At 44.8% G+C, this 21,419-nt stretch overlaps 2 protein-coding genes across 2 annotated transcripts; one reads left to right on the top strand and one right to left on the bottom strand.

The window, feature by feature from the left end:
* Nucleotides 1-86: 86 nt before the first annotated feature.
* On the bottom strand, nucleotides 87-8,932 carry slc2a8 (solute carrier family 2 member 8). The gene is made up of 10 exons (XM_079733361.1): nucleotides 8,610-8,932; nucleotides 7,516-7,678; nucleotides 6,910-7,116; nucleotides 6,210-6,309; nucleotides 5,394-5,605; nucleotides 5,014-5,163; nucleotides 4,584-4,692; nucleotides 2,050-2,226; nucleotides 1,520-1,665; nucleotides 87-711 (listed from the first exon to the last, which is right to left on the bottom strand). The coding sequence occupies exons 1-10, from the start codon at nucleotides 8,708-8,710 to the stop codon at nucleotides 565-567; spliced, it is 1,512 nt and encodes a 503-aa protein (XP_079589487.1). The 5' UTR covers nucleotides 8,711-8,932; the 3' UTR covers nucleotides 87-564.
* A 4,638-nt stretch (nucleotides 8,933-13,570) lies between these two features.
* Nucleotides 13,571-18,805, top strand: LOC307081903 (tetratricopeptide repeat protein 16-like; the record flags this gene model as incomplete). The annotated part of the gene is made up of 9 exons (XM_079745272.1): nucleotides 13,571-13,639; nucleotides 14,110-14,256; nucleotides 14,441-14,535; nucleotides 15,272-15,613; nucleotides 16,404-16,690; nucleotides 16,885-17,026; nucleotides 17,759-17,933; nucleotides 18,034-18,148; nucleotides 18,735-18,805. The coding sequence occupies 9 exons, from the start codon at nucleotides 13,571-13,573 to the stop codon at nucleotides 18,803-18,805; spliced, it is 1,443 nt and encodes a 480-aa protein (XP_079601398.1).
* Nucleotides 18,806-21,419: the final 2,614 nt, after the last annotated feature.

The following is a 21,419-nucleotide window of genomic DNA, read 5'->3' on the forward strand; positions in this document are numbered from 1 at the left end:
TAATAAAAAAGAGACGACAGGCATAACCGAATGCGTCAGGAGAGGTCAGAAATGCTTTGCAAAAAACAGCAGCAATGTTGTTTTAAAAGGCATTTATTATAATTGTTATGCAAAACATCTCCTAAATTAGGTTGAAAAACTAAAAGGGTATCAGAGAAGGGTACGTCGTGTGTGTAAAGCACTCAATGTCCTGTTCATGTCACTGAGCTTCATTCAGTCGCAAAAAACTAAATGTTCAACAGTAAATTTCCAATACAGTGCATTCTGAATCACCTTTTACAAAACCCTCCCAGGTCCCCTGTGTAAATGACTAACTTAAATGTTACACTGAGATATATAGTTATGACATGAAGTACAGTATATGTGCAACAGGTAAAGTTGTACTCATAAAAAAAACACCACCAATCATTTGTTCCCGACAGTCTGAAGTTTTCACCAACTTCATGAATGGAACCCGTACGGAGATAAGGACTTTACTCCCGCAGCAGTAGGAGGGGTCAGAGGAGCATGGAGGAGCAGTGGCTTCATTAAGTAGGTCTTTAGAGGACAGCATCTCCCGGCTTCTCACTGAGCCGGTGTTCCTCTGAAGTTGTCCTGGATCTGCTCAAGTGTCTTGCCCTTCGTCTCGGGGACGAAGGCAATGGTGAAGACCACATTGATCACACACATGCTGGAAAACAGCCAGAAGGTCCCAGCATTGGTGAGTAGGGCCTGAAAGACACCAGCGACATCACAATATGACATCAACACCAGAGAGGAACAACATCACAACAGGGACCAACAACATTATCACAAGAGACCGAAGACATCGCAACATGAAATCAAGACCAGAGACCAACGAAATCGCAACATAACATCAACAACAGAGACCAATGAAATCACAACAGGGACCAACAACATAACCACAAGAGACCTATGATATCGTAACATGACATTGCCACAAGAGACCTATGACATCCTCACCACAGACCAGGGACATCACTGCCAGAGATCAGACATCACACAAACTGAAAGTCAGTGTGACGACAAGCAAAATGTAACAATGATGGATAGATCAGCGACAGAGACAAAATTAGAGACAGTCAGCAGAGGGAGGAGGGACAGAGACAGAGAAAAATTGAATGCTAATGTCAAGACTTTACTGTAATTTTATACAATTTTGACTTCACTTTTACTTATGTTTCAATGTATATACGTATATATTTTTTTTATTGTTCAGTATTGTGTTCTTAACTATTAACATAGTTAAGCATTCTTTGTGCTACATTTTCACATGCTTTGGTTCTGTAAATGTGCCATGTATATAAAGCCCTTTGGGTTTGAGAGAGAGAGAGAGAGAGAGAGAGAGAGAGAGAGAGAGAGAGAGAGAGAGAGAGAGAGAGAGAGAGAGAGAGAGAGAGAGAGAGAGAGAGAGAGAGAGAGAGAGAGAGAGAGAGAGAGAGAGAGAGAGAGAGAGAGAGAGAGAGAGAGAGAGAGAGAGAGAGAGAGAGAGAGAGAGAGAGAGAGAGAGAGATCTTACCAGAAGGTCCTGGAAGCATTTGGTGATGATGAAAGCGTTGCCCCAGTTTGTAAGGACACAGACGGCACTGGCGAAGCCTTTCACATTAGAGGGGAAGATCTCGGACATCACAAGCCACGGGATTGGTCCCCAGCCCAGGGCAAATCCTACACAGGAAGTGGCATGTGATTGGGCTGGCTCTGTCGCACCAGTCAGTCAGTCAATTAAACTAGGACACAGCGACAACACAGGACAGTTTGTGTACTCTGTTCTGTTCTGTCTGTTGAAGGCGTTAGCGGTTCCTAGAGAGCTTCAGGGAGTGTCACGCTGGTTCAACTGGTTAATTCTGCTTCCAGCTATGTTGACAGACCTGACAGCTACAGCTTCTTTCATTTCCCTGATTACCTGTGCTAAATCTGGGCTATGTGGCAGAACAATGTTAGCACTGTATCAGTTCTGTGTAAGCAATGTGTAAGCGCTGCGTTGGCCCATGCTGTGTAAGTGCATGCTGTGTTAGCCCATGCTGTGTTAGCCCATGCTGTGAGTCTCACCTGCGATGAAGACGCCCATGCTAGCCAGCGCTAGCCAGGCCAGGTCCACCTCAGGCCCCGCCCCGAGTGACCCTTCGACCCCTGACGCCATGGCCCTCACAGATGTGTTGTTATGCTGGCCTGTCGTCAGGTGGAAGAACACGCCAAACACAGCAGTGCTGATTGCCATAGCAACCCCTGAAGAACCCATATGGCGAATTACAAACTGGTGAATAACTGAAATGCAATTCAAACTTAATATGTCTCAAGTATCCCTCTAGCTCTGAACTAGATTTTTTTTTCTTGCATCCATACTGTGTAGTACCATGTACCTGTTGTATAGAGTATTACTATGTACCTGGTACTAAGTAGTACATATACCTGGTGTACAGCGTACTGTAGTACTATGTACCTGGTATACTGAATCCTATAGTACTACCATATGTAGCTGTAGTATGTTGTGCTATATATATTGCATTCAAACAAAAAGTCATTCATTCTGCCCTACAAAAGGAGGAAATCCCATGATAAAACATTAAAATGACTCATTAAAAGATAATAAAATAGGAGAAATGTACAATACAATAAATATCTATATTTTTAATATCAGATGAAGAATACATTTTCTGTATTAAAGCTGTGTTTTGAGCCCTCATATGTTCTGGCAGATTGTTCCAGATCGGTGGTCCTTCAAACTAAAAGATGCCTCAGCAAGCTTGGTTGGGGAACAATTAACTGACTTTATCATCACCATGAGGAGCTATTTGAAGGTGGGTTGACAGTCCACCCATGGCAATGGCCTTTAGAGTCCCGGTTTCGCAGTATCATCACCTGCAGCTCAGGCACGGCGAGTCACTGATGACCCAAGAGCAATTTTTACAATTTTTCCATAAGTACATGGACTCTCTGTCTCTCTAGACTACAGTAGAATGTCAATAAATGTTTAAATGATAAATGCTTAGACTCAATACTAATACAAATAATTGATGACTGCTTATTATATTTAACATCATAATTCAGAATTAATCTGGAATAGTGAAATATTTTTTTCTAATATAAAGACAAGTATTTTGAATGCAAATAAGGTGCTTAAAGTGCATTAAAAAGCATTAAATATTGCTTGTTTATAAAAGAAAACTCCAGGGCAGTGATCTTGAGTATTGTGATCAGCTCTCTCAGTTTTATTTCAACTCTATTAGCAGCATTGTGGATAGGTTGGAGCGGTCTGAGAATGTCTTTCTTAGAGAGTCCTGTGGAAATGCCTTACAGTAGTCAAGCCTAAAATGTGAGCATGGATGAGGTCTTGTTTCAACATCAATTTAATTCTTGCCATGTTTTTAAGGTGAAATGGTAAACCATTGTTGGCTGCCAGAGATGTGTTAAGGTGTAGGAAACGCTTTTAGCTTTTTGAGCATCAACCCTCTTAAGGGTTTTCATGTTCAATTTGATTTAATTTAATCAAGCCAGAATAAATTTTAAAGTTTAAACTATCCACGAGATCATTGACCGAAGTCAAAGTGGATGCATGCAGCCTAGAGAATGCCTCTTGCTTTGAGATTACATCTGCCCGGGTATTCATGGCAGAAAAATATCAGTTGCAACAGTCTGAGAATTATTAAGGCTGTTGAACATAATTGATACATGCCGGTGATGCAAATCAGTCGGGGAAAGGAGAGGAAAAGAACCAGTGAGTGATCATGCGAGTGATCATGTCAAAAGTCAAGTCACTGTACTACTATGTAGTACTATGTAGTAATAATACAGTAATATTAAGTAGTTCGGTGTTGTACAATGTAGTATTACGTACCTGGCATACTGAGTTCTGCATTACTATGTACTACGTAACAGGTATACTGAGTAGTACTCTATACCTGGCTGGTATAGTTCTGTAGTACTATATACCTGGTATAGAACTGTAGTAATATGTACCTAGTATACTGAGTAGTACTTTATACCTGGTATAGTACTGTAGTACAATATACCTGGTATACTGAGTAGTACTTTATACCTGGTATACTGAGTAGTACTTTATACCTGGTATACTGAGTAGCACTCTAATCTGGTTTAGTTGGGTAGTACTATATACCTGGTATACTGAGTAGTATATACCTGGTACAGAACTGTGGTAATATGTACTTGGTATACTGAGTAGGACTTTATACCTGTTATAGTACTGTAGTAGTATATACCTGGAATACTGAGTAGTACTTTATGCCTGGTATAGTACTGTAGTACTATATACCTGTTATACTGAGTAGCACTCTATACCTAGTTTGGTTCGGTAGTACTATATACCTGGGATAGTACTTTATTACTATATACTGAGTAGTACTATATACCTGGTATAGTACTGTATGGCTGGGCGATTAATCAAATTTTGATCGCGATTTCGATTTAAGCGTCAAACGATCACAAAACTAATATAATCAATTTTTTTTAGAAATGTTACATTGAAAGTGCAGTACTGAGTCGTACTCTACACCTGGTTTAGAACCGTAATACTATATACCTGGTATAGTACGGTAGTACTATGTACCTGCTATAGTACACTGTACCTGAGATACAGAGCAGGACCTTGCGTCCAGCCCGGTCCATGATGAGGGCTGCGATGGCCGTGAAGAAGACCTGTGTCAGGCCCACGATCACCGTCCCCAGCGCCCGGTTCTGGACGACAGATAACACAGTGACTCCAGGCACTCACATTCATGCATGCACACTCATATTCACACAAGCACCGAGACTATGCACACATGCAGACGCCATGGAAACTCACTACAGAAGTGCTGTAGACCGACACACAGCTGAAGGACGTTGTGATATTAATTGTGACCAGGACTAAATCGGACATCACAAGAGATGTAGATTAAGACCTTTTACAATTAGAAGTACAGTGAAAATAACCCCATTTACTTTGCAATTGGTTGATTGAGTGATTGAATGATTGATTGATTACACGGTCCAGCCCTCCATCCTCCTCCAGCTCACGTCAAAGTGTGCGTCCTCGAAGATGTTCTCTGCGTAGAACATGATGGCGTTGATGCCCGTGGCCTGCTGGAAGAACATGAGCAGCACGCCGATGGCCAGCGGTTTGTAGACGCAGGGCTCCAACAGGTCAGACACCTTGAAACCTGGTCCCTTGGGGTCAGAGGTCAAAGGTTACCAGGACAGATTAGACCGTTCTGAGCTATTCTGAAATACCTTCTTTTCATTAGACTTTCTTCGAATCCTAAATATCCTGCTCTGGGTTAATAATGGTGTCAAAATTAACCTGGCTTGCCTAAAACACACCTACCAAGTTCCAAAACCCAGCAGATGAAGGACTTGCAGGGAGACGCTGCCGGGGGGGGGGGGGGTTGTGACCTCACCTGATGGTCGCAGGCCTCTTCGATGCGGGCGCACTCCCACTGCACCGGGGCGTTGGGGCCTCGCAGGAAGCGCAGGGCCTCCTCGGCCTCCCGCCGCTTGCCCTGTGACAGGAGGTACCGCGGCGTCTCGGGCATGAAGCACATCCCCACGATCAGTAGGGTGGGGGGCAGCGAGCAGCACAACGCAAGCCAGCGCCATTCAAGGTACGCCCCTGTACTCGGGCAACCAGAGACAGACACAGGTGGACCATGAGTCAGGCAGTGGACAGCATTGTCTAGTAGTGAATCAACCCCTACATGATGAAATACACTAAGTGCAGTCAGATAGCTCTATGTTGCCCCTTGTGTTCGTTAAACCTGCACTAGGGCCAAGCGCCGACCTAGAAACAGGGTCAAACCGCGTACCAGGTTGCTGCACCTCACTCGGCGAGTGTCTCTTAACTCTGGGAGGATGTTGACCTCACGTTAATTACTTAATATATTACGAGATTCAAACCCGAAGCGCGTACCGATCCCTGCTGCATACTGTTCAACACAAACACGCCTACTGTTTCACGTGACTGAGGTAACTTTAAACAAATAAATGTGTGCATTAAATCAAAGGTCATCAGTCATAAAAAGATGAGTGATGGTGAGTGATGGTCACAGAGATCCCTGGCTACAGCCTGCAGCTCGGACATAGCAGCTAAGAGCCAACAGCATGAGTCAGAAGCTAAGAAAAGCAGCTGGGAGAGGGTCAGATGTTTAAACTGACTGCATTTCTACAGCGCTGGTGGTGCCTGTGGCTGCTAAAAACGCATGAGGTAGTGCACCTACCGGCCACGTATGCCCCACAGATGCCCGTCACGACCATGAGCTGCACACACGAGCCCATGGTGCCACGCACGCGCTCGTGGGCAATCTCAGAGATGTAGACCTGAGGCAGGGAGGAGACGGGATCAGGGGGATTGCATAAAATATCCACATCCGCACACATAGAACTTGAGCAACAGCATTGAATAACTGCTTCAAGAACCACCTACTAGGTCTCCATTGACATGCAAGCACGATACCCATCATGAATTGTACAATAGTAACTACTCTGCAGTCTGATGCAACCCATGGCTACAAATATAAGAATAGACTTAGAGCACCTGTGTCGCGCCGGTCTAGCTACGTTTACATGTCTGTTTGTGATGATGAAACGTGTCTTGAAGATGGTGCACAGAGGCACAGAGAGAGGTGAAGGAGGGAGGTCAGATAGGAGGAGGGAGGAGAGAGAGAAGGAGGGAGGAGAGCGAGAAGGAGGGAGGAGAGAGAGCAGGAGGGAGGTCAGAAAGGAGGGAGGTCAGAGGGAAGGAGGGAGGAGAGAGAGAAGGAAGGAGGAGAGAGGTGGAGGGAGGAGAGAGAAGGAGGGAGGTCAGAAAGAAGGGAGGTCAGAGAGGAGGAGGGAGGGGAGAGAGAAGGAGGCGCGGAAGGACAGAGAGGTGCAGGCGGGGGGAGAGGAGAGAGGGTTAGTAGGAGGAGTGGAACATACAGGGACGACCAGGGAGGTGACTCCGCTGGCGAGGCCTGTGAGCGCGCGGCCAACGTAGAGCATCCAGAGGTTCTGTGCTGCGGTGATGATGGCGAAGCCGAAGACGAAGGGCAGTGAGCAGAACATCAGACTGAGCTTCCTGCCAATCCTCTCCACCAACCAACCGCCGAGAAGACCCCCCACCGCGGCACCGAGCGTTACTATGGACTGAAACACAGACAGGACATACAGTAGGACAAATAGACAGTAGAAACAATAAGATAAGATGACTTTTTATTAATCCCCGAAGGGGAAATTCCTTGGTTACAACAGCAGCAGTGGAAAACACAGGATACAATACAATAAAAATACAAAGCACTAATAAAAAACAAAAATAGACGCTAAAGTAAAGACAAACAGAACAAACAGGGCAAATAAACAGATGGTATTAACAATATAAATAATATAAACTATAAAGTGGCCCAGTACCAGTACTTCACAGTATATTAAAGTATATATATATCAATGAAATGTAAACAAAGAGAAAGAGATGGGTGAGTGCGATAAGGGTGTTAGTGTGTGTGGGTATGAGGAGAAAGATCATATGTGTGACAGGAAGCCACACACCCCAAACCAGGAGGCCTGTTCGTCGTTTAGCCGCACACGGTCGTCATTGGTCGTGATCAGGTCCGGGAGGGCGGGGGAGCTGTAGCCCAGCACAAAGCCGAAGCTCAGGGGACCCAGCACCGACACGAACACAGTCAGGTATAGCTTCCCGTTCTGCACTTTGCTGCTCAGATGAACAGTAGGAGAGTAGGCATTACTAACAGACACATTGCATTACACATGTGGATGAGTGTTAAAACAGAATACGATTCAAGTGATAGACAACAGGATCTAAAACGAACAGATAACCATGAGATATCACAGAGGGATGTATCTACTACACACCGACCAAATGTCTTGTCAGGAAAAGGTCATAAAGTATAATCCTCTCAAATTCTGAATCTCCAGCCCCCTGCCAGTGTTTTGTAGCGTGTACTTCCTCAAGTAAGACAACTAAGCCTTATTCAGCTGCACCGTCGCTGTAGTGTAAGGGTCGGGGAATTGGTCAATGCCTTGGCCACGTGAGAGTACGGTCATTGGTCACATACATGGATACGTAGTCAGGAGGGAAAATAGACTTCACCCATTAAATCAGCTTGAAGGAACAGAAGAAAATCAACACACTGAAATCACGTGAGATGGATTACGTGCAATGGATTTCATGGAACATCATCATCCGATGCTTAATGTAGTGGATTGATCAACACTTTGACAAACAACTCTTGTCGTAACTTAGTCATCCTTGTCAGGTATGGTACATACTTAGTCTAGATACAAATCATATAGAAGCTGGTTCACTATACCAGGCTGACCAACTCGAGATACAGCTCCTTTATAACCTGGTTCACTACACCTGGTTGACCAACTCTAGATACCGCTCCTATATACCCTGGTTCACTACACCTGGTTGACCAACTCTAGATACAGCTCCTTTATAACCTGGTTCACTACACCTGGCTGACCGACTCTAGATACAGCTCCTATATAACCTGGTTCAGTACACCTGGTTGACCACCTCTAGATACAGCTCCTTTATAACCTGTACACTACACCTGGTTGATTAACTCTAGATACAGTTCCTTTATAACCTGGTACACTACACCTGGAGGACTTACTCAAGGTAGATATCTTGCTCGGAGCGTAGGCCGGTGGCCGTTTCGTACTCATCGGTCCCCTCGGCATCCAGCAGCCGTCTCCTCTCATCCTGAATGTCCATGGTGCTGGTCCTGGTCCGTCTGGACCTCAGGTCGATCTAGACCACAGGTCCGGCTGGTCAATCTGCAACAACCAGCTACTCAAGCAAACACAAGCAGACCACTAAATATTGCACGCATCGACCGAACACTGCGGACTTCAACGTTCTTTAAATGTTCGTTCTTTAAATGTTAAAGTTATGAACGGGGTCCTCGGAGTCGACAGCAATGTGGTGGAGGTTGCATTGTCAACATTAAAATCAGCTGATTCTCTTCATGGTCGCAATTTCCTGCTTCCTCGTTCATTTCAAATTAAAAGCCCCTAACCGACTTGATGTCTTGAGGACCGGGGTTCCATGGTTACGGTATCAATACCAGACAGAAGCAGTCAGAAACAGTCAGCAGTTAACAGTCACAAGTCAAAACAGAATAAAGAAATAAAACAAAGTAAAAAGAGAAAAAGGGCTCTGCGACAGGAGGAGATCAAAACCAGGTTTGGGGTTTCTTAGTTGTATTTCTTTATTTATTTCCATCTTTGAATTTTTGGAAAGGTATATTGCAAAATCACACAATCTCAAGTGAGAAATAACAATGAGGTCACTTTATATATGATACTTAACGTTAAACAAGTTAAACGTTAAAGAATATACAATCCAAATATAAATGGTGCTGTCTGTGAGTACTGTGTGCTTCAAATTGAATGTGCACAATGAATGTGATATAATGATGAATCGCTGTCGTTCCCAGAGGTTTTATGTTGTGAAATACTGAATTTCTTTCTTTGTTTCTTTAGATTTCTAACTTGTCAATGGTAAAACAACGATGGGCATTTTTGTTGAATGAGATAAGGGTGTTTTCCCCACTGCCTTGACAGAGGAGGACCCGAGAGAGGCTACGCGCAGAATGCGCACAGATGCCTGCTTGGCTCCAGTCAGCTCTAGCTGAACCCCGTAGAGACACCCCTTGAGAGACCAGAGCTCCAAGCAGACCTTATCATCCAGAACAAGGTGTACGACATTTATGTACAGTGCTTATATAAAGTCTGTGTGTGTGTGTGTGTGTGTGTGTGTGTGTGTGTGTGTGTGTGTGTGTGTGTGTGTGTGTTTGCGTGCGTGCGTGTGTGTGTGTGCTTTGGATTCTGAAGTAAATGTTGAAGGGGGTCCTGTTGGAAAGGGACTAGTACACAGGGCCTGGCGCAGCAACTAAAACGATGTCTCTGACCCAGGCACGGCGCTATATAATATGACGCCCTAGGCGAGATTTCCGAGCGAACTTTAGTGATGGTTTCAATAACAATTCAATAGCCCCCAACGCTTTTGTCGCCCCCAACGCATTTGCCGCCTTAGGCGACCGCCTAGTTCGCCTATGCCTGGCGCCGGCCCTGCTCTGACCATTTCACGTGATGGGCAAGTCTGCTCTGGGTCATGTAGGTGTGCTGCAATGGAGGCAAACTGGGGGATACATTTCTGGTAATAGCAATACAAACTATGCACGTTTTCACCTGTTTCTTTGTGGTGGGACGGGTCAGGCTACGATGCGTTCCATTTTGCTCTTTTGTGGTTTCACTTTCCCTCTCCTGATGACGTATCAAAGATATTCTGTTTCTTCGAACCCTGTTGCATTTCTTCGGATCGGCAGTCGATCCCACTCTCGATAGGCCCCCCACGACCGCCTCTATCCAAACCAGACGAGAGGCCCAGTCCGAACTATGGATAAACATGTCATCCAGCCAGGCTGCAGCGTACTCCTGACAGGGTTGCAGGAGTAAATCCATCATCCCATGAAATTTTGTGTGGGCGCCATGTAGTCCAAAGGGCAAGACTTTGTAGTGGTAAAGGCCATTTGGTGTTGAAAATGCAGTCTTGGCCACTTTTGTAAGGGGGAACTGCCAATACCCTTTGGTCAGGTCCAACATGATAATGAATTGTGCCATCCCTAGTCACTCAATCAGTTCATCAACCTGGGGCATCAGGTTGCCATCAAACCTTGATATCTCATTAAGCTTCCGGAAGTCATTAAAAAACCTTAGGGTACAATCAGGTTTTGGTACGATGACAATGGGGCTGGATCACACATCTGAGATTCCTCCTTCACCCCGAGTTCCGACGTCATCCTCACCTCCTCCCTGATAGAACTGTGGCAAGACTACACTATACTCTGTCCGAACAGTAATGGACAGGGCAGGAAACTGGGGAAGCACAGGTTCCAGACAATTCGTTAACAGGTTTATAAAGCTTGAAGGGGGTGAACCCTGTGGAACTCTGGAGAACCAAGATGGAAAAAAGGACATTGGGAAGAAGCTGGTCAAAGTTGTTCCCATCTACAACTATCATCTTTCCCAACATCTGTTTCAGTGTTATGTTGGTTAAATTGTTCAACCAGGCCGTTGGTCTGGGGATGGTAAATGGAAGTTTGGATTTGTCTCACCTTGAGAAGTTTGCACATTTCAGCCATAACCTAAGGCATAAAGCAGGTTTCCTTGTCCTTCAAAATTTCCTCTGCCATCCCTTCTTTACTTCTTTACCCTTCTTTACTAAAGAGCATGAATAGCTCTATGGCTACTGCTTTGGCCGTGGTGGAGCGGCCTATCTTCCGGGTAGCGGGTTGCATAATCAGGACAAGTATGAACTGATGTCCCCGATTGCAGGGGTACCACCACATCCATCACTATCCTGCTGAAGGGAGTCTCGATGATTGGGATTGGGATTAGAGGGTTGTGGTAGGATGCCTTTGGGGTAGTTCTCTGGTAGTTGCAAAGTTGCGGCAGTAGTCTCGGATCGTCTGTCCAGAAGAACAGAGCCAGGACCCTCTCACAACAAGTATTTTCGATTGCTAGGTGGGTCCCCAGTTGGTGGGTATGTGCCATGAATAACACTCTGGAGACAAAGGGTTTTGTTAGCAGTTACTGTTCCACACAATCCCCTCCACCTGTTTTAAAAACCTGAAACAGCATTGCATTTTTGACAAAAGAAATTGGATATGGGACCTATGTCACCCGTCCTTGTAGTTCTCCTTCCAGTACTTCTACATTACGGCAGGACTGGTCCAGGTTGGGCTCATTGTGTTGGGCAGTAATGAATTGCCCTTGGCTGCGACGCCCCACCCCCTCCGCCTCTGGGAGGTAGGAGAACAGGTCACTGGAGCTAGAGCCAGAGTCTGGTTGGGTGTTTGCTTGGTTCTCAGTTGCCGTATCTGTGTTTTCCTGACTCCTACCAGGTGGTTCGTCCCCAAGTGGAAGAGGCTTCTACGCAGCACACTGGGGAAGAGTGGGAGAGGCCCTACGCAGCCTCTTCCCACCTGTTGCCCTCCGGGTTCTCACCTTCTAGACTCCCAAGTAACGTCCAAATAGTGGGCAATCTCTTCCTACCAGTAGAGGTACTGGGAGAGTGGAGACTACACCAGCAGTCAGGGTGTCCTGGCCCCTTGGGGTCTGGATCTGGATGAGGCCCATGGACAGGTCTCCATGGACGCAGGAAACCCAGATCTGTTGGATTAACAGAACTCCTGGCTGGAAGAGAGTAACTGCACTACCAGAGTCAAGCAGCGCTACTGTATCTACCCCCCCTATTGGTTCTCCAACAGATCCACCAGCGCATTCAAAGTATTTGGGCTGGTCTGGGTAGCATACTGTTTAGCATCTGGGGGAAATACTCTAATGCAACAATCCATCCATCCATCTCTGTCGATGATGGGGGGACAGTTAACCCCTGTGAGACAATTCTGGGTTAGTTGAGCAAGGTTCGTTATCTTGGCCCGTGTAGGCTGAGTGGGATCGTATTTCCATGCACAGAATCATAGGTTCTGAGTATTATCATAAGTATCAGGGGGGTTATTCAAAATAGTGAGGGCAAGGGGGAGGGAGAGGGGAAAAATACAATGTAAAGTCTCCCCGGATTGGCATGGGTTTCTTTTGAGGGCTTCAGAGTAAACTGGAGGCATAATTTGGGAAGTTGCTATAACCCTTCTTTGGAGGGGTTCTGTATGCCTTTGACACTGGCCAACTCTCTTGTAGCCTCATGGCCAGCATGTGCTCCCAAATGGCAATAATGCAGCAAGTGTACTGGACAATACTGATGGTCAATGACTTCTCCCAGTGTTTGTCTTTTAGGGAAAGCTGTTGTCCATGGTTCTGATCTCCTTTCCTCCTTGTAGAGGGTCTTCGGCATTTAGGCCCTCCAAAATAGTATCTCTGGTTCTGTAGTTAACATAGTATCTCTGGTTCTGTAGTTAATATAGTATCTCTGGTTCTGTAGTTCATATAGTATCTCTGGTTCTGTAGTTAACATAGTATCTCTGGAACTGTAGCTAACATAGTATCTCTGGTTCTGTAGTTAACATAGAAACTCTGGTTCAGTAGTTAAAATAGTGTCTCTGGTTATGTTATTATTATCTCTAGTTCTTGTAGTTAACATAGTGTGTCTGGTGTAGTTATTATTATCTCTGGTTTGGTAGTTAACATAGTATCTCTGGTTCTGTAGTTAACATAGTGTGTCTGGTTCCGTAGTTATTCTTATCTCTGGTTTGGTAGTTAACATAGTATGTCTGGTTCTGCAGTTAACACAGTATCTCTGGTTCTCTAGTTAACATAGAAATGATGGTTCTGTAGTTAACACAGTATCTCTGTTTCTGTAGTTAACATAGAAACTCTGGTTCGGTAGTTAAAATAGGGTCTCTGGTTATGTAAATATTATTATCTCTGGCTCTGTAATTAACATAGTGTGTCTGGTTCTGTAGTTATTATTATCTCTGGTTCGGTAGTTAACATAGTATCTCTGTTTCTTTAGCTAATATAATGTCTCTGGTTATGTAGTTATTATCTCTGGTTCTGTAGTAGTTAATATAGTATCTCTGATTTATGTTTTTATTATGAACGAGAGGAGATGATGGAACAGGCTCAGTATGAGAAGGCTGTCAGATGTTTCTCAAAAGCTATCGTTCTCCAGCCCAATCAGGTAAGAAACATGGCTATGCCCCTCCCAACCATGTTGCACACCAACCTGTTAGTTTTGTAATGTATAGTTTTAAATACATTATTGAAAGAAACATTGTCTGACATAATCTGTTGTTGCTTATTACTGTTAATAAATGGTGCTTGTAGAAATGTTGTATAAAAGCAATATCACCCTCGAGGTCGTGCTGTTGTACTGAATATCAGCACGGCTGTGATTATCTTCGGCACTCGACCTACGGCCTCGTACCTACGACCGAATCACAGCCGTGCTGATATTCAGTACAACAGGAATCCCTTTTGTGTGATATTGCTTAATTATATTGTGTTGTGTTGTGCGATAATATAACAGAACAAAACACAATATAACTCAACAGGTAGCCCTCACCCTGGCTCCCATACACACAATGTCATACATCTTGTTATGTGTTTTGTTGTGTTTCATCGTGTTATATTGTTTGATATAATGTTTAGGCCCAGCTGTATGGGAGCCAGGGTGAGGCCTACCTGTGTCTGGGTGACTTCCAGTCGGCTGCAGGGTGCTACCAGCAGGCAAGTCGTCTAGAGCCTCCTGGAGGGAGCTTCTACCATACCCGCCTGGCTCTCATTTACCATCTACAGGTAGTACACAAACACATACACACACACACACACACACCTGAAAACACACCATGAAACAACACATACCATATCATTGAACACACAGTGTATTGTTCTGACCTGTTATCACAAAACGACAGGACTCTTACCTGAATTTTCGCTTTAGTCCCTTAACTCTGCCTTAATTTTCCTTCCACTCCTATAGGGCCAGTGTCTTTTCGACGGGGGCCAGTATCTGGATGCCCTTGAGTCCTTTAGCAAGGCAGCAGAGTGGAACCCTCAGCGCAGATCATTGAGAAGGTCCTTAATCAACTTTGCACAGTTGTGTACAGTTCTATATCTTCACAGCATGGTGTATGTATGTGCAACACCATCTGAATAGAGCCTTTTCAGGGAGACATAGGGGATGCTCATAATGTCCTAATTAGTGTTAGCAGAGACTGTTTGTTCTGCTATGACGCCTCTGTAAAAGGGTCTCTCGTCTTGTGAGTGTTCAGTTCTACCTCTGCATGAGTAGAACTGTACACTCTGTACATAACCTGTTGTTTAAACATTGATGTTAGGGGTGACTCAATGGAACTATCACAAGACTGCATCACTATGAAGACGCTTGCATACAGAGTACGAGAGAGGGAGGATAAGAGATAAGGGAGCCCAGTGGGAAGGAGAAAGAGGGAGATTGATGGAGGGAGGAAGAAAGGGGGGGAGAGAGAGAGGGAGAAATTGTGGATGAAGACAGGCGAGAGACTCTAGATGTGTGTTGTTGTAGCTTGGCTTTTATGTGGTTTGTGTTGTAGTGTTGCTATTATCTATATAATTGCTGGTGTCTGTTATTGCTGTTGTTGTATGATTGCTGTTGTTGTGTTATTGCTGTTGTCGTGTTATTGCTGTTGTCGTGTTAGTGCTGTTGTCATGTTATTTGCTGTTGCTTGTGCATTGTATTTCTCTTATTGTTTGTGCCGTTGCATAGCTTCTCATTTTTTTGTGTTGCAATGTTAAAGTGTTGTTGTTTATGTTGTTGTTCTTTGTGTTGTAGCGTGGCGTGTCTGTCGGCATTGGGACGCTACACAGAGTGTCTCCGGCTAGTGTCTGGTTGGCTGGCTGACCGCCCCTCCTCTGACCTGTACGTCCTCCGAGCCCGACTCTACTGGCAGCTGGACCAGCCGGCAGCGTGTTACCATGACAACCATGCTGCGCTGCTCCTGGAGCCGCTGTCGGCCCCGGCGACCAATCTGCGCTCCCAGCTGGAGGCAGGAAGTGACCTCGCCAGACAGAAAGCCATGGAGCACATTCTCGGGGGACGGCTGACCATCGCACTCGCCAAGATCACCTCCGCCCTCGACCTCCACCCACGGGAGCCACGCCACTACCTCCTCAGGTACGCTTGTCCCTGCTGCCATCTGGCTGTCCCCTGGCTGTAACTTAGCAACAGCGACAAACAACAACACAAGTTAATCATTATTTGTACGTTGAGTAGAAATACTGCTAATCCTATTAGCATGTCAGAATCTTAGTTGAGTTTGCAGGTTAATTGTACTTATTTGTACCAAAGATATTTAACATTTAAGTTTAGCATGTAAGCTTACTTAGCATGTTAACGATACTGCTAAAGAGGTGATGTTATGCTTTTTTGACTTTGGCTTTGCTTTAGAATGTTAAATGACGTTAAATGAAGGTCCGAGTCAGGGGGAGTATTCGAGCCCATCCAGAACGCCTCTCAAAAAGTGTGTGAAAGTACGGAGCCCGGAGGTGACACAGAGTCTTTTTTTTTTATAAAGCATGCATGCGATTTATAAGTCGCACGCACACTTTAGTAGTGGTAAGTCGCACGCACGCTTTAGTAAGTCGCACGTGTGCTTTACTATAGCGTGTGTGGTCTTTAACACCCCCCCCCTGCCCTACACTCTTTCATTAATCAGACAGGGCCATGGATGGAAGCATAATGCATTCACTTTAGATAATAAATCCTGCTGTTTTTCTGAATCTCAGTTATCCATTTAGCATCTTAGTTTACCTAGCCTGTTGGGGTTATTAGCATGATAGTTTACATATAATCTTAGGTTTGTTAGCATGTTATGGTAATTGGGATGTTAATGGTACAAAGCATGTGATGACTAGTCATGTTAAGGTAATGAGCAACGGTAGCTGAGGCTGGCTGCTCTCTGTAGGGGGATTCTGTACCGGAGGATGAAGGACTTCACCGCCTCCATAGAAGACCTGGTGCGGGCCGTTGAGTTGGGGCAGGAGTCAGAGGAGGAGTCCGCAGGAGGAGCAGGGGCTGAGGAGGAAGAGGGGGTGTCTGTTGTAGAGGAGGCGCTGGGTCAGCTGGTCCTCACCTACAACGACTTTGGGGTGCAGTGCTCCAGCCGCGGCCTGCAGGCCGAGGCCACGCTGCTCTTGGACCGGGCCATTCAGGAGGAGACCGGAGACAGCCGGCTGTACCTCAACAGAGCAGGTAGTGGAGAGGAGCTAGGCCGCACTGAAGGAGACACACTCTGTCACACACTGAAGAAAAAACTAGAGCAATTTAGAAACACACATTTCTGTGTCTATGTGTGTGTGTTGGTGTGTTTGTGTGTGTGTGTGTGTGTGTGTGTGTGTGTGTGTGTGTGTGTGTGTGTGTGTGTGTGTGTGTGTGTTTGTGTGTAGCCTGTCTGGTCCTACAGGGGCACTGGAGTTCTGCCCTCTCTGACTACCAGCAGGCTCAGTCCCTGAACCCCGGAGACCAGAACACCAGAATCCGGCTGGCCTCCCTGCACCACATCCTGGGAGTACACCACCACCAGCACAGGTCCCGCACACCCGAGCACACACTATTTTAATGTAGCAATTTTTGGGACGCTCAAAGTGCTTTATGAGAACTGCCTCACAATCATCCATTTATGGCGCTTTTCCACTGGTGGATATGCTTCAGACCCAGCACGCCTCAGCCCAGTGGTGAGAGTGAGGTATAGCCCAGCTCAGTTACGGCTCACCTATCCACCGCCGACAGTACCCTTATGGTAGGGCGGGGTTTAAGCCGGATGTTGATAGCCGCGGCAGCTACATTTTTCTTCAATAAACGAGTGTTTCGCCATTGTACAGAAATACCTCGCGGGTACTGTGCTTGTTTGTTGTTATCCCCCTGTCGCATGGAACTGATGATTCTGTCAACCAATCAACGGATGGTGTGTGTAGCTCGAACTTTCCGGCACCCTTTCAGGCGTCTCAGTACCCCAACGGAGGAGTACTGCGAGACGAGTATGGCGCAATACGACTCAGTCTGGATCACTCCCACTTTTGGCGGTGGAAACGCGTAAGCCAGCTCATTGGGAGCAGTGTAGGTTCGGTAGAGACTATAGAGACTTCACACATAACTAGGAGGAGCCGGCAATCAAACCAGCAACCTACTGGGATCCATACAACAAAGTGAGCTCAAATGTGGATGCATCTAGTTGTGTGTGTATTTGTATGCGTCTGAATGTGTTTGTGTGACTGTGTGTGTGTGTTTCTGTGTGTGTGTGTTTGTGGGTGTCCTCACTAGGCGGTACCAGGAGGCTCTACAGAGCTTCAGCCAGGCGGTGTTATTAGACCCCAGCAGAGCGACCTTCTATGAGAACCGCTCCAGAACCTCTCAGGTCCTCCAGGACCCGGACCTTAATCAGCTGAGCCTGGAGGATGCTCTGAGGACCCTGGTCCTAGACCCAGAGAACCAGCAGGTACCACACACACACACACACACACACACACACACACACACGCACGCACGCACGTACGCTCGCTCCCTAAAGAGGCGGTGTGTGTTTGTGTGTGTGTGAGGTGCTGACCGTGGTCCGAGCTCGCTACCCAGGATGCAGTGTGGTGGAGGTGATGTCCGGTCCGGATGGGGTGGCAGTTCGATCTCGGCTGCTGCAGATGATTCAATCGCACCCCTGTACCTCTGAGCAACAAGGGTTAGAACTAGCAACCCTTCTTAAATCACATTCATTGATCACTATTAATAGTCAAATGAAACGAGACATCACCAAATTAAAACATTTATTATTTTGTTTAAAATTCAAATAAGACTTTAACATGAATATTAAATATCCATAAAGGCTAATAAACACAAAACATAACAGCACTCTCTACAGTAAGGCCAGGGCACCACACACTCAAGGCTCTTATATTCTGCGACATTACATGCTGTGCAAACAGTGTAACCGAAGGAAACTCAGCAAGTTAATTGTGTTAAAACTTCAACAGCACACTCTTGTAATATTCATTCCCCGTTCAATTCGGCATTCAAAGGTATTTTGTTTGTGCGTCAAAATGGACTGTTTGTCCACCAAAACAAAGCATCACATTGGGCTTCACCCTTTAGTCTGCAGGGGGAAATAGTAATAATAGTCCAACACGCCCCTGAATACACCCTGCCAACGGTCAACACCACGTGAATGATTAAGTCACAATCTCTAATATCAATCTATTTGGTATCTAAGAAATTTGGACTATTTTGTCCTGCTCTCTTATGTTTCCAGACTTCAACCTTGTGAAGCTGAGGACGAGCAGAAGCCACTTGCTCGCCAAGCAGACCTTCAGGAGCTGGTGACCCGCCATGTGCAGGTATGAGAGGTCTGACCAGTCCTGACCACAGCAAACGTTATGGTGTGTTCCTGAATCCTTGAACGCCAGACTTCCGAGTCGAAAGTCGAAGATCTCCCAGCTTTCTTGCGGCATTGTCTTCATCTTTCGAAAATCTGAGAGTAGATCGAAAGCAGTGAAGACGCTCTGAACAAAATGACTGCGCCCGTGAAGTGATCTTTTTTCTTTTGTATTTGTACCACGTAGGTCGATTTTAGTCGATTTTAAATGCTCTTACACACTTGATTACATTCCTCTTTTATTACGGTCACCAATTTATACATTGCATGGTCTTGCTGTGTGTGCAATACAATGTAAAGTTGTGTTGTTTGGTTTCGGGCTGGTTTGCTAAAGACGCTAATGTAGCTAACAATAAACAATGACTAGCCAATTTCATGCCACGATGACAAAGACGTACAGGAAGACTATGAAGTGACGTCAAACGTGCAACTCAGAAGGCTGGCGTCCGAGGATTCAGGAACACACCATTAGATCATTAGAATGACCAGACCAAAGCAAACATTAGATCACTAGAATGACCAGACCAAAGCAAACGTTAGATCATTAGAATGACCAGACCAAAGCAAACGTTAGATCATTAGAATGACCAGAACAAAGCAAACATTAGATCAGTAGAATAACCAGAATAAAGAAAACATTAGATCATTAAAATGACCAGACCAAAGCAAACATTAGATCATTAGAATGACCAGAACAAAGCAAACATTAGATCAGTAGAATAACCAGAATAAAAAAAACATTAGATCATTAGAATGACCAGACCAAAGCAAACGTTAGATCATTGGAATGACCAGAACAAAGCAAACATTAGATCAGTAGAATAACCAGAATAAAGAAAACATTAGATCATTAAAATGACCAGACCAAAGCAAACATTAGATCATTAGAATGACCAGACCAAAGCAAACATTAGATCAGTAGAATAACCAGAATAAAGAAAACATTAGATCATTAGAATGACCAGACCAAAGCAAACGTTAGATCATTAGAATGACCAGAACAAAGTAAACATTAGATCAGTAGAATAACCAGAATAAAGAATACATTAGATCATTAGAATGACCAGACCAAAGCAAACATTAGATCATTAGAATGACCAGACCAAAGCAAACGTTAGATCATTAGAATGACCAGACCAAAGCAAACGTTAGATCATTAGAATGACCAGAACAAAGCAAACATTAGATCAGTAGAATGACCAGACCAAAGCAAACGTTAGATCATTAGAATGACCAGACCAAAGCAAACGTTAGATCATTAGAATGACCAGAACAAAGCAAACATTAGATCAGTAGAATAACCAGAATAAAGAAAACATTAGATCATTAGAATGACCAGACCAAAGCAAACATTAGATCATTAGAATGACCAGAATAAAGAAAACATTAGATCATTAGAATGACCAGACCAAAGCAAACGTTAGATCATTAGAATGACCAGAACAAAGCAAACATTAGATCATTAGAATGACCAGACCAAAGCAAACATTAGATCATTAGAATGACCAGACCAAAGCAAACATTAGATCATTAGAATGACCAGAACAAAGCAAACATTAGATCATTAGAATGACCAGACCAAAGCAAACATTAGATCATTAGAATGACCAGACCAAAGCAAACATTAGATCATTAGAATGACCAGACCAAAGCAAACGAGAGCTCCGTAGAGTTACCAGGCAAAACCAGAGCTCCATAGAGTTACCAGACCAAATGAAAGTACCTTAAACTGACCAAACCAATAAAAATCTAGATTGTTAGAAAGACCAAACCAAACGAAAATCATTATAAATGTTGTGATAGACAATAAAATTGTCTAGATAAATGCTTGTATTTAATATCTTAAGTGTTTAATGAGAAGGTCTCAGCACTTGTGTTTCCCTTGGCAGATGAAGCAGGAAGTGCAATCCTTCCTGCACCATCGCCCTCCTCTCCACCAGCCTAGGTCAAGCCTATCTCCCCTCTAAACTTCCCCCTGACCCTCCTTTCTCCAAACTAAATGTCCTCCCTACCCCACTCCCCCTCCTCCCCCTAATCCTCCTCTCTACCCCAAATCCTTCTCTCAGCCTCCTAAACATCCCCAACTGCCCGGCCTCTCTGCCCCTGGTCTTCCACTAGGCGGCAGCAGAGGTCTGCCTGTACCTTTATGAGCATGAGGCCACCACTACTAGAAGAACATCTAGTGGCTCACTGGAGGAGATCCATTCTAAAGCCCATAGAACAACACCCTAATACAGAACTATGCCCTCTAGAACTTCACCCTATAGAACTACACCATAATACATAACTACACCCTTATATTAAACTACTTCCTCAAGAAATACACCCCATAAAACTTGGTTCTAATACAGAAACACCCCCATTGCTGAACTACACTCTAATATAGAGCTACAATCCATAGATCTTCATCCTAACACATAAGTACACCTTACATAACTACACCCTAATACAGATCTACACCCTATATTAATACACCCTAATATAGAAACTCATCCTTATCCAGAACAACACACTAATATAGAACTACACCCTAATACAGAATTACACCCTTATACAGAACTT

This window comes from Pollachius pollachius, assembly GCF_949987615.1.
Source record: "Pollachius pollachius genome assembly, chromosome: 1".
Taxonomy (NCBI): Eukaryota; Metazoa; Chordata; class Actinopteri; order Gadiformes; family Gadidae; genus Pollachius; species Pollachius pollachius.